Raw genomic sequence first — 25190 nt, forward strand, 5'->3', positions numbered from 1 at the left:
GAAGTTTACTGGGCTTTGATAGCTGCTGAAAATAAAAACTCTATTTCTCTACTTACTTCTGTGTTCTACAAAGAGAAACAATCATTTATAGAAAAGCAGCTGCAGACTTACTCAGGCAGGAGGAAAGAGGAAGTGGCCGCCTTATTCTAAGGTTGGACTTGACTGTTTCTCCCCGGCTGTAAGGAATCTCAATTTCATTTTTCAGAATACATCTGTTAACTAGAATAATCAACAATTGACCAAAAGTATTACTCCAGTCATTATTGGCACAGTGTTTAGCATTTGTAAGGTACTTGCACACCTTAGCTAGGCCGATCCTCCTGCCGTGGGATAGATATGCATTGTTGCTGGCCTGATTTTGTCTATGAGGACACTGGGCTGAGAAAGCAACTTCCCCGAGGTCCAACTGTATGAGGTAAACTAGTCCGGATTCAAACCGTCCGACCTCACATCTCACGCTGAGGACTGGATAGCACTCTGCCTCTGGTAAATTGCTTGAAATTTACTATGGGGCCAGACAGGAAATGCGCTAGGACAGCGCACTGCTTCACTGGAGGAAAGGCAGGTGCAGATGTTACACTTGGTAACACAGGTCCTTCATTCAGGTAAAAGCCCAGCAGTGCAGACCCCAGGCTGACTGCCCTGCACCCTGGGCTCCTATTCCAGCTCTAATCCTGGGCCCGGCAAGTTGCTCCTATCTTCTTCAGTTTTCTCAGTCATAAGTGGAAGGTAATTCTCTATAGCCCAGGGCAGCGAGGACAGAGGCAAGATCACTGCGGCGTCAGTTAATATGGGCCAATGGTGCCAGGTCCTGACTGCAGGCGGGCGTCCTGGTGCAGGATGGCGGTAAGAGGACACAGGCTTTGCAGCCCAGTGAGGGGCGAGAGGCCTGTGAGAATCAGGTCCCCTCACCTGAGTTTTAGCATCCTCACCAGGAGCACTAACACCTTCGAGGCAGGGTTGTTATAAAGGTTTAACCTAAGTGTACAAATACCTACCGCAGTGCTAGCATGTGGCAGGCGGTGACTAGTGGCTCTTAATTTGTCAGCAGTGCTGACTCACTTTATTTAAAGTGGACCTGCTCAAACAAAAGCATTTTCTGGGTGAATAGGAACACTTGGGTTTAACGAAGTATTAAATGGTTCAAATCAAGATTTAACCTGTTACTCAGTTTGCAGTGACTTCTTCTGAAGTAAGGGTTTTAAATTGAGAAAGTATCAACCCCATTTTTTGGAACAAAATCAGATAGTACAAAGAATTTGAGGCAGGGAAAGAAACGTGACCTAATGCTTTGTTTCATTTCAGTCAAAACATGTTGTCAACCTTTCTCGGGGGCCGGGGGACACGGCACGCTCCTGTTTGGTTTGTGAGGAAAACAACTGTATGTTAAATATTCTGAAACAAAACCCCTCATAAAAACCTCCCGAGGCTATTTTGAGTCACGACACACCTTTAACCACTGTTATCTTCCGGGGCCTCCACACTCGTGTAGAATGAGGGTGATGAGGACACAAGTGCGTCAAGAAAAGCTGCAGTTGACCAGCAATTTCTCCAGATTAAACAGATCCAGAAGTCTACCTTCCAGACTGCCTAAAACCACCGGAACCAAGATGAAAGAGGAATGGGTCACAGGCTACAACCGAGAGGGAGGCAATTTCCATAAAATCGTGTTCTATACATGCCAGCGATTGCTAAGAGTCATAAATTACTTTAGACAGAACGATGGGCAAGGGCCAGACCCTCCTGCAGAAGCACATTACGTCTTTAAAAGTGCACAGACAGAAAGTTCATAATTTGCTTAGTGAAAGGTTTAATACCTTAATACATGTGACCTGGAACACTATATGAACATGAGGTACAAAAGGATATTTCAAGTAAATACCTATTCTTTCTAAATAAGTATACAGTAAAAAAAAGAAAAAAGAAAAGAAGTATATAGTAATAATACAGTGGATTTTGCTCTGGTAAATGCTTTATGACTTCAGCAATTGCACCCACAGATGGTCTCGGGTACCGAGACCACACCACAACGTCCAAGTCGCTGGAGGGCACGTCTCTGTGGGCGGCCCGTGGGTCCTGTCACGGCGGTATTCCTTCTCAGGACCCCGAAGTTACCCTCTTCTGAGCACCCCGTGCCCCAGGTACACCATGCCATGGCTGCCCGATATGCAGTGGTTGAGTGAACTGAGTTGCCTTGTCCCAGTTTAAAATAGAGTATGTTCTAATGGAAACATTTTAGACCCTTTATCTGGACTGTAACAACTTGGTTATTAAACATAAGCAACTGGTGGTTAGCAGAGGTGGTGGGTGCATGAAATGGGTGAAGAGGGTCAAAAAGTACAAACTTCCAGTTATAAATAAGTCATGGGATCCAGTATACAGCATGGTGACTATAGTTAATAATACTGTATTGCATATTTGAAAGTTAAGAAAGTAAATCTTAAGAAGTCCTTATCACAAGATTTAAAAAAATTATAACTGTGTGGTGACAGGTGTCAACTAGACTTAGTGGTGATCATTTTGCAATATATACAAATATCCAATCATTATGTTGTACACCTGAAACATAATTAACATTTAATGTTATGTCGATTATACCTCCATAAAAATGTTTAAATCAGAAAAACCAAAAAGCAAATTAAAAAAAGCAACTGTTCTGCATTAGATAGCTTTTCACTAACCTAAATAAATACAAAAAGAATTCAATCTCATTTTCCGCACTCCCAGAGGGTTACCTGGATCTTTCTGTTTTCTTATCACTTACCTGGTGATAAGGTTCTTAGCACTCATCTGTGACTTTTTATCCAGTGTCCACTGGAATTAATCAAAGTGATTTAAAAGACAGCTAAATCTAACAAACTCTGCCTCTGTAACACTCCACATTTTAAAAAGAAAACATGGCTAGCCATTTGTCCTTACTGGAAACTTCATCAAAGGTAGGGAAAAAAAGACCCAGCATTAGATTAACTCTATGCCACTGTCTTACTTCACCTCATTTAGTTCTCGGAACCACCCTAAATGAAACATATAGTTGATTCTTGAACACCACGGAGGTTAGGTGCGCTGACCCCAGGGCAGTGGAAAATCCGAGTATAACTTAGAGTCGGCCCTCCGTCCCTGCAGTTCCTCTGTATCCGGGGTTCAGGGTCCACGGATTCAACCAAGTGCAGATCGTGCAGTACTGCAGTGTTTACTTTTGAAAAGAACCCGCATGTAAGTGGGCCCATGCAGTTCAAACCTATGTTGATCAAGGGTGAACTGTATTTTAAAAGTGAAGAACCATGATCACGGGTTAGGCAATTTATTCAATACCTAAGCCCTAAGGGACAAAGATGGAGTTCGGACATAGCAAGTTTTGGCCCCTGTGCCTGTCTCTCTCTAGTAGAGCTGTCTACACCGAAACTGAATAAACATGAAGAAATCCAGTATTAGCAAATATGTTCTCTTCAATTTTCTCTTCCATAACTTAACTTTCATCATTAGCTCTAATTAAAATAGAAGTGGAAAACTAGCAAATAGAACTGTTTTCAATATAGTTAATTTATACAAGCAAAGATTGGTTTAAATTGCTCTTCTCGCCATTGGACTGTCATTGACTATTTTAGTTAACTTATTTTCATCTAGTAAACGTCCTAATTTTTATTTGTCTAGGTAAAGCTTATCAAATTTAAACACTTAAGATTCTTAAACGTTTGGGAGTTTTGCTGGAAAGCAAATGCCCATTTGTAGGTATTGATATGCAAACAGTTCACGTTTTAATGTGTGATCAACTACAATGTGCATTTCTCTACCAAACAGCCCTCTGTACTGGAAATTCAATGTAAGTTAGGGAGTTATGTCTGGCACAAAAAGTTCTCATTAATTGCTTACCAAATGAAGTCAACAATCAAAAAACAACTTATGGTTTTACGTGTAATAAACACATGCCATACACGTGCTCAGATGCTACAGTGGTTCCTCGATTCTTCCTTGTGGTAGCTTCAGGGACTCAGCAGACTACGGAGAGAAACTGTTCTCTCCAATATAGGGTTAAAGTGAACCATATATCGCTTAGAAAGAAAAATTCCATTGACCCTTTCAATATGTGGGCAGTGAAGGACACCAATTACCATGCAAGAAGTCAGTCTAAATCAGAGGTCAGCACAGTTCTTCGATTGGGCCAGAAAGTGAATAACTTCAGCTTTGTGGCTCGTATGGCCTGTGTCCCAACCACTCAACTCTGACGCTGTACCAAAGCGGCCACACACAATGCGCTAGTGAATGAGCCTGGCTGTGTCAATAAACTTTATTTACGGACACTAAAACTTGAATTTCATATAATTTTCATATGTCACGAAATTGGATTCTCATGTTGATTTTTTTTTTTTTTAACCATTTAACAATGTTAAGATCATTCTTGGCTCACACACCACACAAAAGCAGGTGGTGGGCTGTATTTGGTCTGTGGGCAGTAATTTCCCCACCCCTGGTCTAAACATATACTCTGTTTTAACACTTATTTTTTGCTGGCAATCAGATAACTTCTACTTCATTATTAAGTGAGAACAATAATACAAAATTTGCTTAAGGCTTTGTCTAAGCCGCTGGCGTACACATTTTTAAGACAAAAATTTAACACTTATGTCAAGATTAAATATACTGGTAGATGAACAAACTGGCCGAGTTGCGTTTATTTCTTGATGTCAAGTCTATATGGCTCTCATGCACACAACGGCATCTGGCTGCACTTCTGACTATAATACAGCGAGTGCAAGTTCACTTGAAAATGCACATTTGTACACCTTATGTAAGCTAAAGACAGCTACACTAGTATTTGTTGATAGCAAAAGCGTGATCTGAAGCTCCAGGACTGGACCACTCCTGTTTGGTTTAATTAAAAAATGTACCTAATCATTAAAAATGGCCATTTGGGGAACAGGCCAGCATATAAAACGTTTGTCAGGTAAAATGTAACCATTTAGCTTTTTTAAAAAATGATTTTCAAACTTTAAACCTTTCTATTGAATTGTTACATGGATATACACTATTATAGCAAGAAACAAATTTGCTATGGGTTATATTTTCAGCAACTTGGCTAACTTTTTAAAAATCTGTTCGTGAAGTAATAACATTTTTTAAAAAATAACATAGTAGCTAAGTGAAATTTCTTCTTTCCACATTTAATGTGTTCGGTTGCTTCCAAGTCATCCCCGACTCCCAACAACAACAGAAACCAGAGACCCACTCGAGTGTTTAATTCAAACCTATATTTGCAGTTTCTAAAATGCTTATCCACAGACCACTCTCTCGTTACACATGTGCACCAAGGGAAAAGCAAAGAGAACCCCGGTCGTCCCTACGAGAGGAAGAGCTCCTCTTCCAACAGTCTTTAGAAGACTACACGTGCAGTCCCCACGCCCGTCCAGGTGGCGATGCAATAAATACTCAGCTCGTCCTGCTCGCCTCGGGCCAGCCAGGCCCGCCACTACCTGTTGTAGGCCCGCTCCTTTTTGGACTTCTCCAGGGCCTTGTCCATGGTCTTCTCGTTCTCCCCTCGACATTTGGGGCAGTACCACTTGCCCTTGGGTTTATGGTTCAGCCCCACGCAGGAGAAGTGGAACCACTCGATGGGGCACTCGTCATTGTCACAGCCGATCATCTCTCCATAGGAGACCTGATTGCACAGACAGTACGTGGGCTCGTTCGGGTCAATGGGAAGGTCCGCAGGGGATGCCTCCCTCTCGGCTTTGGCCTTGGAGCGTTTCTTCTTCTTGGAGGCCTTCGCCTTCTTCTCCTTAGGCGTTCCGGAGGTGATGTCATCATGGTCGTGATTACTAGCTGCGTTTTCCCGGTTCTCGCTGGTGCGCTGTCGCCGGGACCGCTTGCTGTTGGGCTTTTCCGCCTGCGCGACTGTCTCCGATTTTGACTTATCCTGGCCAGCTCTGCTGTGGCCAGTGGTGTCACTGACCTCTTGATTTGCCTCAAAGAGCCCCACGTGGCTGTCCACCTGCCTGGCCCGGTTCTCCACCAGCTCCACCATCTGACCCACGATCTGGATCTTCTCGTCGCCCAGCTCCTGGCTCCGAATCAGCGCCCTCTGAATGCAGGGCAGCACCCTTCTCCTCTGGGCGCCGTCCGTCTCCCGCTTGAACTTCTCGTAATACTCATCCAGCTCCTGCAGGATTTCTGCAAAGGAAACAATAAGCGTTACAGCCTCGCCATAAACCCTACCGAGGCTTTCGGTTCTCTGATCTACAAAAGAAGTAATTGTTAAGAGACAAAAAGGATCAATGCAAGGCTTCCTAGTATGAAAACTTGTAACCTGTAGGTCTCTCTGGCAGGCTTTTTTTTTTTTTCCTGGTGAAAAAATCTTCAGAACTAAATACAAACATCAATACAGTTCCTATTTATCAAAGTGCCCCTCAAAGCTCCCCAAGGGACTCTGTGTGCATTCAGAGATTGGGGAACGAAAACTCCTTGGACAGGCACCTATGGGGAAAGTTCAAGTTTAGGTAAAGTGCTGAGGTCCAAACCTTTATTTTCTACAAAATTAATGATTATGTCCTACATTTCCATTGTTTCTACCCAAATATTTTTGTAATAATTTAAAGGCTATTATTTTAGCTATTTTAATGCACTGACATCTAGAATACCTGATTAAATTAGAGAACGTACATAAATACTACATAGTGACCCAGGGCCTCAGTTTATTGGTCACATCATTCCATCCCAGCACGTACAGGAATATCTCTGTATTACCGTGTATTACTGAAAACAAGAATGGTTTGTCACAATAAGCCAGGCGACCCAGCCTTGCTTTAAAACAAACGTTGCAGATTTTACATTTCCATTTACTGCTTAAAACAATCACATCTGTATCTATAAAAGGCAACAGATTTTAAAACATTATCAAAAACAAACAAAAACCCCTCAGTACTGAATGTAAATCTTCTTGGACAGGTTAGAAGACAGTGTATGTGATTTTAAAATGTAATTTGGCAAATGTAATTAGGCAATTTCTCAAGAAATAAAAGCTGTTAGATAATCTGATTGAAATAAGGAAAGTAAATATTCTTCCCAAGAATCTACTTAAATACGCAGACAGAAATTCCCAGAGTTATTTTCCCTAAACAGTAACCATGAAATTAAATAGTATCAGATTTTTCTCCTGAAAACCTTTCATAGTCTCTTAAAATTAGGCAATTCAACTCTCCAACTCGGAAGCTGCGGGAGGATACGGGTGGGGCGAGTATAAAATGTGACATAACCCCTTCCAGATCTTATATCCAGTTAGCTATAAGGCATAAACCTCACACTAGAGTAAACATATGAACTTAGGCGAATACTACTTAAGCACATATTATTTTCCAGGCTACATTCTTCAACTGAAGATAGCGCTGAAGACACTTCCTAGAGGAACAATGCAGACTGTCTGCCACCAGAAAGGAGGAATGCCATAGTCTCACGGGCTCTTGGAGTTATTATTCCCGAAAATAAACAGCTCTATTCAACTTATCCAAGTTCTGTTTCACAGGTGCTAAAATATGAGTTTCTGCCATTTATTTTTTAAGTGGATTACACATTACAAAACTATATCAGTTGGTTTAATTAGTAACCAAATTTCTAAAGACAATGTTATCATTTCATAGAAAAGAGAACAATTCCATCACATTGCTAATTTAATAGCATACAGCTTCTTCTACATCACAAGCAAGCTTACTGCCACGTGAAGCCCCGCTGTGGGAAAGAAACAAACACCCCATTACAAAATTACCAAGAAATAATTCTTTTACCTACACAACGGCATACATTTCTTCGATGCCCCAAGCGAAGTACTCTTATCAACAAAGCCACTGAAGTACAAACATCTGTAAACAGGAACCCCTGTGCTAACTGGGGCGGCATCCTGTCAGCACACCTGGCTTCTTCAGCTTCATCAGCTCCAACCGCTGCTGACCCTTTTTTCTAAAAATGCTCCATACTGACACTATAGGAAAGCAATGGTACCATGGAAAGAATCTATGGATTAAGCGAGACTGCAGACACATTTAAACTGTTCTGTCCAATTATTAGAAATGTTTTTTTTTTGTTTTACACAGGGATTGCGCTGAAGTTCTTTATGAAGTCTTCTTCCTTGGTGCGTGGGCATTTAAAAAATAACACTTCAAAAATAGCTGAAAAATATTTTAAATTCAAAATAACCTCAAATATCATTGGTAAACTAATTATGATCCATCCTTATGAATTAATGTCCAGTTGATGTTTACTATGCAAACACTGTTAACCAAAGTTTGACTTGCAACCTAGGAGTTCTTTTAAAAATAAAGCCTTAATTTTTAGATTAGACTGTGCTGTCTATCTCAACACTTAAGTACCAAGTCCCAACCAAATGAGTTACGACTATTACCATGACGGATGTTAAGGCTCTGCAGCTCACTCGGCACTGGCTTCCACGTGAGCCGGGTAGGGTGCGGGTGGGACTGATTTTCTCCGAAGGAGCCAAGTACGCACTGAGCGTGTATTAACTCGACGGAAGATACGCCGGCTCTGAAGCGGTAAAACAGGCTGCCAGACAGTAAGGAAAGCTGTAAGAAAGCAACCTCAACGGTATACTGACGTGGACGCTCGAAAATTTTCAGGATGAACTTTTTGGTCTCCTTGAGATTTCCTAAAAATGCTAAGGAACGGTGCCGGTGACGACGAATTCCTCAAAGACTGGGAAACCCGTTAACTCTCCGCTTTAGTCATTCCACCACCCGAGCCGCCTCCGAGCTCAGCGCACACGGGACCCCCTCGGGGGCCGCCCGGCTCTCCCTGTCCTGGGTCACCGGCTCACCAGGCCCGGGTCACTCACGCTTCCCCCGCTCCACGCGGCCGCACCCGCGCGTTCTCGGGGCCCGGGCGGGAGGCCCGACTGCGCCCTCGGCAGCCCCGGCAGCAAGGATTGCCGGCCTCGCCCTGTCCCCCGGGCGCCGCCATTGCTCCGCGACTGAAGTGACCAGGCTCACGTCCATGGGGGCGGGGCCAAGCCGGTCCCTGCCAATGGGGAGGTGACCAGCCGGCGGCACGCCGCGCCCCTGGAACCACTGCCTATGGGGATCGCCGGGCCGGAGGGCGGAGGCCATGCGGGGCACCAATCACAACGCAGAACCAGAGACCACAGCCCGCCCTAGCTACACCAATGGCCAATGCGACGGCGGAGGCCGAGCGACCCGAAGACATGCAAATCAACTCGACCTCCTCCCTCCTCCCCGCCCCTCCACCAAAGAGAAAAAGGAAAGCAGCGGAAACAGAGACCCGTGCCAGTCACTGCGCAAGGCCCGCCCTCATCCGGCCCAGCAACCAATGGTTCAGCAGCGGACTGATAAGGACATTCCATGGGAGATGCCACGGCCAATTACAGGAGGCCGAGGCGGAACATTCGCAATATGCTAATAAGGCTCCTATAAAAGTCGCTGCGAAGCCGAGCCTCCAGTAGAGCGCGCAGGGGCGCCTTCCCCTCGGGGGCTTTAGTGCGCTGTGGGGCGCTTTCTGGCTTTCCACCTCCCCCCACTCTTCCGTTTGCCTGCTGCGCAGTCCTGTAAACATGGGTAAACTCCGAGTGACTATCCACGTTACAAATACAGACCCCAATGCCGTGCCTGACCAGGAAGGAAAGTTTCCCCAACAGCCAGCAATTCCCAGCGGACCCGAACCCTCCGTCTCTCTCCGGCAGTCTGGGCAGCCGGGGCTGCAGAGAACGACCCACAGGTCCTCTCCCCTGCCATGTTCCTCTCCAAGCCGACAATACTTGCCTGCGCCCCCCGAGCACAGCACAGATGGGCGACTTCTTCGCCCCATCCTCCCTTCCCTGCCCTCCCCTTCCCCACTGCACACACGGAATAAAGCCCTGGCCCTCCGCAAACTACACCCCGCCGCGTCGCCCCTCGCAAGTCGGCCCTCACTCGGTGTCCAGGGCCGGGGGCTGGGCGGGGGCGACTGGGGCTACACCACGCGGAGTACGGACCCCGGACTTTATGTAACACTCAGATTCAGGACCGGGTGAAGGTGGTTCCGGGGATAGCGAGCAGGGCCGGGGGACCCCTCGTCCGCAGCGCCCTCCCAGCAGCCCTGCGCGCAGCCCCGTCCCTGCGCCCCTCAGCCTAGCGACCGCGGCACATCCCTCCCTCGGTGCTGTAGCCTGCGCCCCCTGCGCCCCCTCCCCCGCAGCACCCCGCCTCGTCACTTCACTACAAAGAGCGCTTTGCTCGCGCAGCCTGGCGTTGAGACCTCTCGTTCCTCCTTCCTCCTCCGTGTCCGGGCTTCGCGCACAAGGACCTTGGCAAATCAAAGACGCTCCAGACCTTTTGTTTCTGCCGGCGAGGGCCCCGCCGCGGGCTCGCGGCTCTCCAGGAGGGGAGCAGGACGGCCCGCGGCCCCGCGGCGCGCCGCGACCGGCGGGGATGGAGCAGCCGCCCCCGCCCATCCATCCCGCCGTACCTTGGTATTTCGCGTCGATCTCCCGCATCAGAGAGACGTTTCTCTGCAGATCGAAAGGCAGAGACTCGATGGAGTCCAGGTAGTCCTCCACATAGTTCACCAGGTGGATCTGCTCCCCGTTGGCAGGGCTCAACATGGTTCACCGAGGTCCCCGGCGACTCCGCGCGGCTTTCCGCTTCCTCCGGCCCCCGCCCCCTCGGAGCCCAGCGCTGCAAAATGCAAGGCTCCCGCCCGCCGGCGCCCCCCCTCCGGCCGGCCCCGCGCCGCTACATCTGCGAGCCGCGCTGCCTGGGCCCGGGGACCGGCGCCTGGCGGGCCGGACCGGCGCTCGGCGGCCTCAGGCGCGGGGCGGGCGCAGGCGGGCGTGCGGGCGCGCACCCCGGCGCAGGGGCAGGGGCCGGGGCCGAGCGAGCGCGGGAAGGGGCGCGCGCCGCCCGCCGCGCCGCACTTGTCCAACGTGGAAAACCCAAATACCAGTTTCAAACACTTGGGAAACATTCGGCCCCCAGCACCGCGCATGCGTCCCGGACCCTCCGCCCCCCCCCTCCCCCGTGGGCCCCGCCCCCACCGCATTCATGCCCCTCAACAACCCCGCCGCCCGGGGGTGTGGGTTTGTCTGTCACTTTTGCTCGGGCGGGGGTCGCGGGGGCAAGGGGCGGCGGGCGAGGCGCAAACTTTACTAGGAGTTTTGCACTGGTAGGCGGAGCGCGTCGGGCGGCACTGCACGCCCACAGGGGGACGCGGGGCAGCAGGTAGCCCCGCCCAAGACCTGGCCGGAACCGACCCGGCAGTGGCACCATGGCGAGCCCAGGTCGCCAGCTCCCTCCCCATACTCAGCCCCTCACTCTCCGAAGCCCGCCTTGCAGCGGCAAATAAGTACGGCTCGGAACAGACTGGCATCCTCGACAGCCAATCGAGTTGCCGCTCTTACCTCAGTAGTCCAATCAGAACGAAGAGAAGGCGGGGTGAGCACGGATACCTCCTCCTGGGCTCTTACTACTAGAAACCCGCGTCCTCCAGGGGGCGGAGGGACAGGGCTGGCCGAGCAGGCCGGAAGCGATGGCGCATGCGCACTGGTGTGGCCCAGGCAGCAGCCTGCCCGCGCGGGAGACCTACCATTCGGCAGTCGGACCACCACTCCCAGCAGCCTCGGCGGCTCGCGCACTTGCGCAGTCCTCACCGCCCCCTTTGTGTTGCCGGCCAGAGCCCAGTGTTGAGCGGCTTGGAGACAAAGCGGCTCGAGAGGGGAGCCGTTCCCCACGCCGGGCCCCCGCAGAGGGCGGGCCACCCCGACTCCTTCCCGCCTGTGTCCTGGAATCCGTTCAAGTCCGCGCCCCCATTTCGAAGGACCACCCAAAGCGGGGCGGGGCAGGCTTCCACTTGCCGGGGTCCTGGGGGGGGGGGGTCTCTCCCTGTGCTGTCTCGGCCCCTCCCCTCCCCCCATGGCTCCTCTCCCCGCCCTAAACTGCTCGATTGAGACTTTCGGAAGAGCCCCGTTGCCTAGACGACGGACCCGCGCTCAGGCCCGCCCCTTCCGGCCGAGGCCCCGCCCATGGGCGTGGCCGCGTTCTGGCTTTTGGCCTTTGGGACCAGGGCTGCGCCACGGCTGGTGTTCCTGGCTTGGCGCGCTGTGCCGCTTCGGCTGTGCTCTGCTGTTTGGCCGTCTCCTCTTCCGAGGGGCGGGTGTCCTGTCGCGGTCTCTAACCCTGTCAGGTAGCTCGGCTGCAGCCTCCGGACGTCCCTACCAGCTCCGCGCCTGGGCGGCGCCGCGCCCTTCGGCTCGTGGATGGGGCGTTTCGGCCTCGCTCCCGGGTGCCCTGCTGCCCCGCGGACGCTCCACTTGGTCGGGGAGCGATGCTCTGAGGTTCGGCACGTTCTGGTTGGAGCTCCGAGTCTCCGGAGAAGCAGTGTTGTGACAACCACGACCGCCGGGAAGTTTTAAGTTACTCTTTGTAACCCAGTAGCATTGCAGACCAATCCAGTGTTTATAAAATAGGTAATTATATGCAGCGGTGCTCATTCCAGCGATCTGCGGGGCGCAAACGAAACTAAATGGAGCTGTTTGTCTTTCGAAATGAGTTGTTCACATTGGATCGTTGATGCGGTGGTAAACGACGAATAATACTTACACTTTCAAGTAAACGGGTTTGATCTTTACTCTCAGCCCCCTTAACCCACCTTCATATCAGGAGAACGTTCACTTCGAAATTCAGGAAAATGGTTGTTATTTTACTTAGCGATTCGCATTTTTCCAGTTTTGGCCCAGTTTAAAGCAAATGATAAGTTTCATTTACTGGCCACTAGCCTGCACAAAAGACTAATACTATGACGTTATGTGGAAACGGAGACATTATATGGGATAGAGAGTAAACGTTGAATAAGACAAAAACATATAAGTAATTTTAAAGTACAGTTGCAAGAAAGATAGGTTCTTTTAATCCTTGCATTCATCGGCTCTAAAATGAGTAGTGTTTATCTTGATTTAAGAATAAAGGTGAGAAATAATTTACCCCTTCCAATGATAAGCAAGCTGGAGTTTTTTTGTTTTTTAATCACGATGTCATCCCAATAATGATTCTTCATGTTTTCATGGACTTCACAGACACGTGGAACAAAAAAACTTATTCATTCAACAAGAAATATTTAATGAGCACCTAGCATGTGCTAGCTGCTGTTCTATGCACTAGGGATGCAGTGGTAAAAAATGTCTATAAGACATTTAATTTACCCCTTGGGCTAAAAAGTCAGAAAATATTTGATTAGCTTTACAAAGTTCTTAAAGTGTATGCCAATGACTTTACCGTTTTCTGGACAAGGTTAGAAGACCAATAGCTAAGGCATAACTGTGACCACGCATTTTAGATATGCCACTAAAGAAAAGTGTTTAATTTTGAGGATAGATTGAAGAATTTTGGTTGTTTGAAGTTTGTTCTTTGGAGTGTGTTTCAAAAATAGTTATTAAATTTTTTTTCTAAGGTTATATTTCTAGTTTAACTGGAGATGCTGAAACCTATGGGAGTAAAAGAGATGAACATACAGTTCTTTAGAGGTGCTTAAAATATAAATCCTAACACATTCATCTCAAACTTGAATCGCCCTAAACAATATGTGCTATCTTATCTACTTTCGATTTACAAATTTTGCTTTGAAAGAAAATGTAATGCTGAGAACTACATTTTTTTTTGCTGTTGTCATGAAGGACTAAGAAATGGCATTCGTGATATTTTGGAATCATTAATATACTTTGTTCTGACCTAGACTGGGAGGAGTCACCTCAACTCTCTCTCTCTCACTCTTTTGGTGTATGTGCTAATATATCTTCCCAGTCACTTTTACTTTAATATTGAACCTGCAAGAGGAGTCATGCTTTTAAGCATCATTAAATAATGGGTATGTTTATCACTGTTTGAAGATTCCCAGAAGACTTAAGGTAGTATTGCTGCCTGCCAAGGGCTGAGCACCTTACGGGACCAATTTTCAGAGGACAGAAGATACCATTGTTAGTTTAAAAATCATGATGTCCTATGGCCAATTAAAACATGCCAGCTATCCAGATTCATGTGCGGGGTTTGGTGTTGTCTTACTAAATCTGTTTTCAAAACTTCTAGCTTTTTCCTTGAATTCCGCGTACTCTCACAGATTGCAGTCAAGTCTTTTGTTCATTTTCTTATTTTACTGGCATAACTAATATCTGGGTCAGAGCTTTCTCTATCAGATGTGTTACTGCTCAAATGTTCTCCCACCTGCACAACAGGTGGATTTCATCAGAGATTGATTCTGCAATCATTTTCTGAATTTGTTGGTGGGTACAGTGAGAGAGTTCAGAAGAACTTGCGATCTAAAGTACTCAGGGATCGGGTAATGCACCAGCAGAACTGTATTTGGGGAGTTTGTGCTTAGCACTGATGTGGAGGTCTCCTAATTCTGAACGACAGATTCTAACATTTTAGCGTCATGCCTTAGAACACAATCCACGTTAGACTACCGTTTAGCTGCAGAGCTGGACTCCAGGGATCTTGGGGAAAAGTTTAAGTGCTCTAGGAAGATAATTGTTTGTCTCTAGTTCAGCACTTGCCTTTCTATAGAACGACCAAAACAAGCCCAAGAAAGAACTGGGGAACTTATGTGCTGTTGTGAGGACTGCAAAAGCAAAGGGGATTTTTTTTTCTTTCTTTTTTCCTTTCCTTTCTTTTTCTCTTGCTTTCTTTTTCTTTCCTTCTTTCTTTCTTCCTTCCTTCCTTTCTCTTTCATTCTTTCTTTCGTCTTTCTCTTTCTGTTTTTGACACGGTTTTGGAAGATATCAATAGGGACACGTTTGTCGAGATAATTTGAAAGTAACTTCAAGAGAATCCACCTTTAAAAAGTCCCGTTGAAACCGCAATTCAGAATGTTTTTGTTCTCAAGAGACGAGATGACATAACTTTTAATCTTAAAATGAATCCCAAGCAGACATTTCCTACTACGCGTACTTGATGAATGGGTGGTGTCCCAGCTTCGCTCTTTCATGCGGAGACAGGGTGTGCGCTGAGGTGCAGACGTGCTCTGTGTGCTGCGCTGGGGTGCAGACGTGCTCTGTGTGCTGCGCTGGGGTGCAGACCTGCACTGTGTGCTGCGCTGGGGTGCAGACCTGCTCTGTGTGCTGCGCTGGGGTGCAGACCTGCTCTGTGTGCTGCGCTGGGGTGCAGACGTGCTTCGCCAGCAGGCGAGGAGCCGGCAGCTGGTGCCCGCCCCGTGAACCGGACCGGGCCGCGCGTAGGCCCGTCCCCAGGCCCGGGTTGCACCGGCTCTGCTCGGTCCCGCGCTGAGGAGAAGGGCGGAGCGCCTCGGCCCGCGCGCGGCCCGGGGCTGGGACACCACCCCAGCCTGCCGCTCCCCTCCCCCACCCTGAGGCACTGCCCCTCCCCCTGCGCCGCGGCGCGCTACGGACAACCCGAGGGAGGCGGGGCGGCCTCTTCCCGACCTCCTCTTCCGGGGTAGGCGGGGCGTGACCGGGCCCCTTCCGTGTGGGCGGGGCCTCGTGGCCCCTCCCGGAGTGGGTGTGGCTAGCGAGTATCTGCGCGCGGCTCGCGGAGCGGCCATGCTGCGGGCGCGCGGGGTCCCAGTGGGCCCCTCGCTCCTTCGGGCCGCGCTGGGCCTGGGGCCGGGGCCGGGGCCGCCGCCGGGGCGGGCGGCGTCGGGGGCGCGCGGGCAGGGCTGGCTGCAGCCTGCGGGCTACGACACGGGCGTCAAGGTGTACAACAGCCTCACCGGGAGGAAAGACCCCTTGATCGTGAGCGGCGCGGACACCGCCTCCTGGTAGCCCCCGGGGATTTGGGGGGGGCGGGGTGCTGCGGGAGGTGGGGCGGGAAGGGCTGTGGACCCAGCGTTTTCGGAGGCGGGGCCTCTGCATGGAAAGCGGGATTGGGTTCTCAGGTGGAAGCATTTAATAAGTGATAAAAGCATGTTTAAAGTCATAGTGATTCACAGGTTTGGCTGTGCATTTAGCGATTCAAGTGTAATACAGCCCCGGCTATGCATTCCCCCAAAGTGGTTACTTTTCAAAAAAGGCATGATTATATGATGATCATAACTGAGAGTGGGGTGCCGTTTCTTGCAAATATGTTTCACATGGTGGATTTTAACTCTGTTCCTAGGTATAGCTGTGGACCAACTGTCTACGATCATGCACACCTGGGTCATGCTTGGTGAGTGTCCTGAGGTTGAATTTTCACACTTTAAGGGACCATTTATTTTGGAAAGAAAAAGCCTTTGCATGTTTTTGCCATCCCTCAAGTGGCAACTTGAGAATGCTGAATAATTACTGTATTGCAGGCATCGTGGGAAGCATACATGTCACAGTCTCACTTAGTCCCATTTCACAGGTGAGGAAGGTCAGGGAGGCAGTGAGGAGCAGTGAAGAAGGACCTGTTTTGGAATCAGATGCTTCTTGTTGGATAGTGAGATGAAGCCTTTCCAAGGGCCCTTGAATCAGCTGGTCAGGAGTTACTTCTGGCCCCTGCTGCTTATTTACTTCCCAGCTTTGGACAGGCCACTTTATTACTTTGTTTTTTAAAAAATATTTATTTATTTATTATTCATTTATTTATTTTGGCTGCGCCGGGTCTTAGTTGCGGCACGTGGGATCTTTTTTAGTTGCAGCATGCAGACTTCTTCGTTGCAGCATGCATGTGGGATCTAGTTCCCGGACCCAGGATCGAACCCGGGCCCCCTGCATTGGGAGTGCAGAGTCTTACCCACTGGACCACCAGGGAAGTCCCCCGCTTTATCACTTTGAGTCCTGGTTTCTTCATCTTTGAGGTGGGGATAGTAGTATCCATCTTTTTGAGTCTTCACAATTTTATGAAAACGCCCATAAAGTGCTTCTTAACCGAGTCCCTGAGGTGGGAAGTGTGGTGAAGGCTCACCAGTTCTTGAGGATAGGTAACACGTTAGGAAGTGTGAGAGCTGGGGTGGACCCTGGGGCATCTGACCTCCATGTGCTCCCTGTCTCCACCTGGTAATGTGCTGCCTTCTACGTTTGTTGAAATTGCTGCTTTTCCTAATATTTTCTCTTGTGCATCTTTTAAACTTGTTACTGTTCAGATCTAGATTAAAAGTCACCTTTATTCAGTACGTATTTCAAAAATTTATGTATCACCCAGCAAGATCTGAACTTTTTTGTGTGTGTTATAACAAAGTAAATAGTCTAGGAGTCATTTTTTCCTTCACTTTGGGCTAACTTAACTTAATTATAAAAAGCATATTTTGATCTCTTTATTGAAGTATTAAATATGTTGGGGGAAATATTGAAAACAGTAGAGGTTATTGTATCTCCCACCCTGGAAAACCTCTCCACAAAGGCAAAAGAGAAAGAAAACAATTTTACTATCGAATAAGACTTAAACCAGAATGGGACGCACAGGCAGCTCGCGGAAAGGATTGCAAAGACAGAAGGGACTTGCAGTCTTGTGTGAGCTGAGTGGGCCCAGCTCTCTGGTTCAGGCAGGTCTGTAGTGTGGATTCGGGCACAGGTTAGGCCCCTCCCATTGGGTGGTGAACATTCTTGGTAACTTCATTTCAAAGTGAAGGCTCCCAGGTCCTTGAAACTTTCCTGAGTTATGAGACTGACAGAGGCTTGTTTAGCCGTTAGAAGCATTTAGGTACATTTTAAAAGGGCTGAGGAAGAAATTCTGAAAGAAAGGGGGAGTAGAGCAGAGCCTCTCCCTTATTTTCGACTAGCAGAATCAGGCCTTTCAGTTGTGATTTGTACCTGTCCTTACAAATACGGGAGAGAGTACAGATCTTCAGCGTACGGCCAAGACAGCGTTCATGGCTCTTAGACTGAGAAGCAGAGCGTCATCAGCACCCCAGAAGCCTCCCGTCCGACGCCCTCGCCCAGGGCCCCCCTTGAGGGTAACCGCTCTGGGCATCTCGGTGGTACCTCATCAGGGAGAGTCCTCAATCTGGGGTGTCCCTGCGGGGTAGAACCCTACGTGCTACCAGGTCTCTGAAGAGGTTGTAGTCTTGGGGGCAGGGATGGTCAGGCATGGTCCACTGCTCTTAAGTAAAGTTTGAAATCCCAAAGCCCAGGACCGTGTCCTTCCGCGGGCCTGTCCCTCCTCACTCTCCAGGTTCGTGTCTCCACACTCCCCTCCCTGCTCGCCCCGCCAGCCTCTGTGTTAAAGAGACAGACACTTAGCAGACACAGCTCTGGCTACGTGCGTTCTAAACGCTGCGCAAACCCCAGCCAGTGATATCCTCTGACCACACCAGGTGGTGGTGCTGTCACCCCCAGAGTGTAAATGGGGACAGGTCCCCTGGCTGCGAAGTGCTGAGCTGAGGGGCAGGCGGGTGTCTGGCGAGTCCAGGTTCCCCGCTAGGGGCGCGGCCTCAGCCAGGGGAGCTGGTCCTGCACCGGGGCTTTCAGGGTTCCCACGGTGCTTGGGGAGGCCCCGGGGAGCAGCCGCAAGCAGGTATCAGGGACCCGCAGCCCCCGAGCTCCTCTGGGCTGCGCATGTGATTTGACTCTTTTTTCACTCTGTTTCAGGTTCCTGTTAGCTTTTTCTCTTAAGTCTCATTTCTTGTAGAGTTTTCCTGACTCGACAAAGAGGGGTACACTGATGATAATTATAGTAAGAATGAGTTGGAATTCCTGCTGCACAGGCACCAAGATGATGTACAGCAACCCTATGAGGTAGTGGAATTTTGCCCAGTTCATAAATAAGCAGTCTGACGCTTCAGAAGGATATTTAACCTTTTAGCTCCTTGAGAAGGAGTTTTGGAGATGCTTGTCCCTGGAATTTGGCCTCAGCTCTCTTTGGGGCAGGTGGGTGTTGGGAGTTCAAGGGATACAATAATGAGGCTCATTTTCGAGGGAAAATGATTTTATGAGCTCAAATGTAGGCCGTGTCGATAACAGAGATGAGCATGAGATTAGCTGACCCTGAGTTTTAAGGTTGTTTTTATGGGAAACTAGTTTCTTGAGATTTTAAATGGATCTTAGATTTTAAACCCTTTTGCTTTCACAAGTCTGAATTACCCCCGTACAGCCTGTCCATAAGCTGGTGTTTCCATATTCCACAATTGTGTGCACATTTCTTAGGAATGATCTTATCCAGCTTTGATGGGATTGTCCCTGTCTTGATTTGTCATTATTTGCTTCTATCTCTTGTCACGGTGAAACATTAGTTATTCTAGAACACGAACAAGGATGGTAAAAGCTCTCAGTATCTTGACCACCTCCTGAGCTTGCATCACAAGTGAATTTTTATACGATTGAATAGATGTAAACTCAACGCCTGTAAAGTTAAAAAGGCTAGTGTGGTGTCCTGAAGTTGAGGCAGTACCTTTGTCAGTTTCTCATGCAGACCCACATGGGCCAGTCAGTAAAAGGCTTTTCCTTTTGTCAGCTGTCCTTGGAACTGTCCTTGATGTCACACACTCACAGTTAACATGCGGCATCACGTTAAATGTACCGCACGCTTTTGAAGATCACAGTGATGACTTTCGGTTTTGTTTTTTTTTTATAAATTTATTTATTTATTTTTGGCTGTGTTGGGTCTTCGTTTCTGCGCGAGGGCTTTCTCTAGTGGCGGCAAGCGGGGACCACTCTTCATCGCGGTGCGCGGGCCTCTCACTATCACGGCCTCTCCTGTTGCGGAGCACAGGCTCCATACGCGCAGACTCAGTAGTTGTGGCTCACGGGCCCAGTTGCTCCGCGGCATGTGGGATCTTCCCAGACCAGGGCTCGAACCCGTGTCCCCTGCATTGGCAGGCAGATTCTCAACCACTGCGCCACCAGGGAAGCCCGTGACTTTCGGTTTTAAAGATGCCCTAACATTTTTTTTCTTTCAGCTCCTATGTTAGATTTGATATAATTCGAAGGATCCTGACCAGGGTTTTTGGGTGCAACGTTATCATGGTGATGGGAATTACAGACGTGGATGATAAAATAATCAAAAGAGCCAATGAGGTAAGTGTGGATTATATTGATGAGTGCTTTGATTGATTAGTATTCTAACCCCTATTTGACACTTCTTATTTGCACTTCACAAGACTTTCCTGGCCTTACTGTCCACACGTGGCCCCACGAGGATACCCTGACAGGTTATCTTCCTGAATCGTCTCATTCCGTGGAGGCTTCCCGGCCTGAATACAGGCCCTTCCCTGCCCCCTCAGCCTCCAGGGTAAATACCTCACTCCCTGTTTACAGAGGAAAGTCAAAAGGCCATTTTGGGGCTAGGGAAATTTAGCTCATATGAGGTTTAATTTTCTCATTTGTTAAGTGAACAGGGTGCTTCTCTTATATCTCATTCAGCATTTAGAGGAAGTCTTGGGGGGAAATTCTAACATAGGGATTAAATAAAGTAGTTATATTTTTATTTTTTATTTTAAAAAATTTTATTTATTTTTTTGGCTACGCCACGTGGCTTGTGGGATCTTAGTTCCCCGACCAGGGATTGAGCCTGGGCCCTTGGCGGTGAGAACACAGAGTCCTAACCACTGGACCGCCAGGGAAGTCCCTGTAGTTCTATTTTAATTATTATTTATTTATTTATTTTGGCTGCACTGGGTCTCAGTTGCGGCATGCAGACTCTTAGTTGCGGCATGCATGTGGGATCTAGTTCCCTGACCAGGGATCGAACCTGGGCCCCCTGCATTGGGAGCACGGAGTCCTAACCATGGGACTGCCAGGGAATTCCCTATAGTTTTATATATGTATATATATATATATATTTTTAAATAAATTTATTTTTTATTTTATTTTATTCATTTTTGGCTGCGTTGGATCTTCGTTGCTGCACGCGGGCTTTCTTTAGTTGCGGCGAGCGGGGCTACTCTTCGTTGCGGTGCGTGGGTTTCCCATCGCGGTGGCTTCTCTTGTTGCGGAGCACGGGTTCTAGACGCATGGGCTTCAGTAGTTGTGGCTAGCAGGCTCAGTAGTTGTGGCGCACGGGCTTAGTTGCTCCACGGCATGTGGGATCTTCCTGGACCAGGGCTTGAACCTGTGTCCGCTGCATTGGCAGGCGGATTCTTAACCGCTGCGCCACCAGGGAAACCCCCTATAGTTACATTTTTAAAAGTCTACTTTCAAAGGTTCACCTCTTCTGCTTTTTATGATTAGCAACTCTCTATAACAATTATATATAAGTATATCTATAACAGTTACCTCTAAATATCTATACAAAATTGTTAAATTATCTAATTTACAGAAAAACCTACATTGAGTGCCTTACATCCTGTAATTTTTAAAATGTATGAATATATATACATATATATATATATATATATATATATATATATATATAGTGTTTTTTTAGAAAACCAGTTTATACTTTATATTGTTTCGTAACCTGTTTTTTCCACTTACTGCATTTTGAGTGTTTTTTCGTGTTATGTATTCTTAAACATTTTTAAATAGTCTTAACAACCTTCCGTCACACAGACATTGTACTTACTACCATCCTTATTTTTGGACTCTTGCATTCCTCCCATATTCTGTTATTTTCTCTCAGATTTATTTCCTAGAAACCCCATCTTCCTATTTCCTACCGATTTGCCTTTTTAATAACTAGACAGCATTCTGCCGTTGGGGGCTACTCATAGATTCCTCTGGACCTCCCCATCTTTGACTGTTTTTATTGTTTCTAGGTGTTAAAAATAGTGCTGCAGTGAATTTCTTTTTCTCCCCCTCTGTTTTGTCTGCTTAAATATTTTTCCCAAGGTGGAATTACTAGGTCAAATGATGAGCAGTTTATTTGATACTATTTGTCACCCTTCTTGGAGTCGGATCGTTTCAGAGAGAGGTTACCAGCAGTGCCGAAAAGAGGTTCCAACTTTAAACGTATTTCCTCATGTCCTCAGCACAGCGGGGTTTCCCATTTTTATTTAGCCTGGGTAGCTCAGTCAGTGTGTCGTGTTCCCTTACAGTGGACTCGACTTCCGTTTCCAGGACTGTCCCTGAACTTCACTGACCGTCCGGGTCCAGGCTCAGGCCTGGGACAGAGGCTTTGTGTGGACAGAGGTGAGACAGACAGTTCTGGCCTCCGGACCTGTGTCCGGCAAGGCAGACGGACCCTCAGACGGATGCTCTGCGTGTGACTTAGTTTATTTTGTAAGCCCAGATTGGGGGTGGGGTGCACAGAGGATCACTCCGCCTTTCTGGAATTCGGAAATGACTTACTGGAGGAGGTTCGCCCACGTGGGACGTTAAGCGTTAGGAAGGGATTGGCCCGTGAAGAGCAAGACATTCTGGGTGGAGGGGAGAGCGTGGAGAGAGCAGAGCGTGTCCCGCGTGGAAGCCAGTCCTGCAGTATCCCTGGCACGTGGGGCGGGCAGTGCCGGCTGGCGAAGCTGGAGGGGAGGGGCATCCCGGCCTGGACGATGCCCTGGGAGTTGGGCTCTGTTCCGTAGACCGTGGGACCTTCCAGCACGGGACCAGCTCGGTGCAGTGGGGACGGCCCGCTCTGGGGCGGGGGGATGCGACCAGGGACAAGGGCCTCAGGGAGGGCTCCGTGGGCGCCCTGCACTGGGGGAGGGTGCGCGCTTCGTGAGTGGAGAGAGAGGGAGTTTGAGGTATCGGAGGAAACCCAAACCAATCTGAAGCTCAGCTCAGGGCTGTGTTGAAGTAAAAATACGCATGTGGTCTTTGTCATGGTTCCTGGTCCACAGCTGGAGTGATAGTGTCTTCTGTGAGCTAATGGGATGACCAGTGGCTGGGGCCCCCAGATGGCGTCGGGATGGGGGCTGGAGCCAGAAAGACCAGCCATGAGTTGAGCTGGAACTTTCACTCCCACCTGCATCCCTCCACCCCTGCCTACCTCCTGGGAGGGGAGAGGGGCTGGAGGTTGAGCTGATCACTGATGGCCAGGGATTTAATCAACCTTCCCAAGGATGAAGCCTCCATAAAACCCCCAGACGACGGGGCTCTGGAACTTCCAGGTTGCTGGACATGGAGGTGCTGGGAGGTGGTGCCCGCCCGGCCCCCCGAGGGCATGCACGTGCCCCCCCCCCCCAACCTGGTCCCTCGTGTCTTGTCCACGGGGCTGCTGCTGAGTTGTGTCCTTCATATAAACTGGTAATGGGAAGTGCAGTGCTCTCCTGAGCTCTGTGACTCGTTTCATCAAACACCCAAATTTCTAGTCGGTGGACAAAACTGCTGGTGGCCTGGGGACCCCACTGCTGCAGGTGTCTGAAGTGGGGCAGTCCTGTGGGACTGAGCCCTTAACTTGCGGGCTCTGTGCTGACCCCGGGAGCTGGTGTCAGAATAGGACTGATGGGGCTTCCCTGGTGGTGGGGTGGTTAAGAATCTGCCTGCCAACGCAGGGGACACGGGTTCGAGCCCTGGCCCGGGAAGATCCCACATGCCGTGGAGCAACTGAGCCCGCCCGCCACAACTACTGAGCCCGCGAGCCACAAGTACTGAAGCCCACGCTCCTAGAGCCTGTGCTCTGCAACAAGAGAAGCCACCGCGATGAGAAGCCCGCGCGCCGCAACGAAGAGTACCCCCCGCTCGCCGCAACTAGAGAAAGCCCACGTGCAGCAACAAAGACCCAATGCAGCCAAAGATAAATAACAATAAAATAAATAAGTTAAATTTATTTTTTTAAAAAACAAACCGAATAGGATTGACTTCCAGCTGGAGTCAGAGGGCCGGAGAAGTGGTTGGCGTTGGAAAAGACACACCACGCTTGGTACCAGAAAGGAGCCACTGCAGGGCTGGGGGTGAAGGTCAGGCGGTACCAGCGCTGGCGGTTCATCATCCCATCCCTGGTTCTCTCTGACGGTTTCGTTCGAGCCCTGGCCTGATCCTGTCTCTGCCTGGTCTCCAAGTCCCCCGCCTGTGTCCGGTGTCCCTGCGGTCACGTGTCCACCCTGGTCCACCAGCGGAGCCTAGAGGCGAGGTCCTGAGATGCCGACGCGGGAGCTGCCGCTTCGGGGGGACCTGTGAGGGAGGCGGGGCTGGGGGAGCAGAGGGAGACGGGGCGGGAAGGGAGCGGGCGGCGCGGGGCCGCAGGGGCGGGGCCGCAGCCCCCGACTGCCAGGGGCTGTGCGCTGCTGTCGCTGTCGCTGTCGCTGTCCCTCTGCCTTCCCGCCGGAGCCGTTTGCCCAGGGCTGTCTCACTTCGGTCTGTGCTCAGCCACTTGCTGGGGTGGCAGCCCTGCGGTCCTAGAGTGGAGCCTTTGAGCGAACACGATGCAGGAAGGAGTGTCCTGTCGTCCAAGGTGAGGACAGACCAAGGGGAAGGCGGGGGGCAGGCGTGTGACGTCCCTCTGGAATCCGGGCGGGAGCCGCACAGGGTCCGGGACGCTTGGTGGGAAGGTCGGTCCGCGACGCAGAGCAGGGTGGACGCTGGAGCCCCGCCTCGCTGGCTGGGGTAGGATGGAGAGGACAGAAGCCTGTGACCTGGCGTGGCAGCTGGGTGAGCGGCCTGCAGGAAGCCCGCGGCAGGGCGGCGTCTGGAAGTGCAGGCTGCTCGAGAAGGACGGCGCCCAGGCCGGGTTCCACCTGTCCTCACGCCCGGACGGGACGTGTCCCCGCCCTGGGCGCTTTGGCGTTGGCTGTGAGGCCTCAGAGTCGGAGGTGGAGCTGTCCAGCCACCTGTGGGGGGGGGGGGCTTGGCGGGTGGGCACCGGAGGGGAAAGATGGGGTGTGCAGGGGTGTGGGCCACCAGCCGCGGGGTGAAGGCCGGGAGCCTGGGGAGGGAGGGGCTGGGCGTCCGCAGTCGCAGGAGGAGTGGGGCTTCAGGGGGTCCCACAGGAGGCGTCGCTTGCTACTTTATAAAGAGCTTGCGCTGCTTAGAACGTGAGAGTCGGTAGGATTGGTTAAAGATCCTAAGCGTAGAGTGTTTTAATTTTTGACACCTGAGCGTTTCAGTACTTATTACACAGCAGGATACTAACCTGGCATCCAAGGGTCTCTTCTGTCCTCAAAATAGTCTTACTTCAAGGTGATAAACCGTTCATCTGAAACACAGAGTTACGGAGATACCTGTTTGTTTCTTCGGATCCAGCAGAGAGGCTGTTCTTTTTACTGAGGGCAAACGTTTTTGACGATGGCCATACCTTCATGCCATCTGCTCCAGCACTTGCTCTTAAAATATTTTATATTATAATATTTCACTTTTCTGAATCACTTCCTTGACTTTAATTTTTGGCACAGTTTTATAGTTCATCAGGGATAAAAACCGCAGGAGGATTTCTGGGGTAAGAATGAAAAGAAACGAGGTGTATTCGCATGGTCGCATTTTGTGT

The 25190-nt window shown here is 49.5% G+C and overlaps 2 protein-coding genes across 8 annotated transcripts in view; one reads left to right on the top strand and one right to left on the bottom strand.

Moving 5' to 3' along the window:
• Window positions 1-4252: 4252 nt before the first annotated feature.
• On the bottom strand, window positions 4253-10924 carry ING1 (inhibitor of growth family member 1). 3 transcript variants are annotated; one of them, XM_057533114.1, is made up of 2 exons: window positions 10459-10924; window positions 4253-6165 (listed from the first exon to the last, which is right to left on the bottom strand). In XM_057533114.1, the coding sequence occupies exons 1-2, from the start codon at window positions 10592-10594 to the stop codon at window positions 5465-5467; spliced, it is 837 nt and encodes a 278-aa protein (XP_057389097.1). In that variant the 5' UTR covers window positions 10595-10924; the 3' UTR covers window positions 4253-5464. The 3 variants fall into 3 exon arrangements, with proteins under 3 accessions (XP_057389097.1, XP_057389098.1, XP_007196825.1); XM_057533115.1 differs by lacking the exon at window positions 10459-10924 and adding an exon at window positions 9283-9373; XM_007196763.3 differs by lacking the exon at window positions 10459-10924 and adding an exon at window positions 7773-8353.
• Window positions 10925-12042: 1118 nt separating this feature from the next.
• Window positions 12043-25190, top strand: part of CARS2 (cysteinyl-tRNA synthetase 2, mitochondrial) — a 39372-nt gene continuing 26224 nt past the window's right edge. For 3 of the 5 annotated variants that reach the window (XM_057533107.1, XM_057533108.1, XM_057533111.1), the window contains exons 1-3: window positions 15500-15753; window positions 16092-16142; window positions 19792-19909. In XM_057533107.1, coding sequence (XP_057389090.1) covers window positions 15536-15753; window positions 16092-16142; window positions 19792-19909 — 387 coding nt within the window. In that variant the 5' untranslated portion in view covers window positions 15500-15535. Of the gene's footprint in view, window positions 12455-15499; window positions 15754-16091; window positions 16143-19791; window positions 19910-25190 lie in introns of those variants that run through there. The other 2 variants (XM_057533110.1, XM_057533109.1) reach the window with 2 other exon arrangements.

The sequence above is a fragment of the Balaenoptera acutorostrata genome, chromosome 18 (genome assembly GCF_949987535.1).
Source record: "Balaenoptera acutorostrata chromosome 18, mBalAcu1.1, whole genome shotgun sequence".
Taxonomy (NCBI): domain Eukaryota; kingdom Metazoa; phylum Chordata; class Mammalia; order Artiodactyla; family Balaenopteridae; genus Balaenoptera; species Balaenoptera acutorostrata.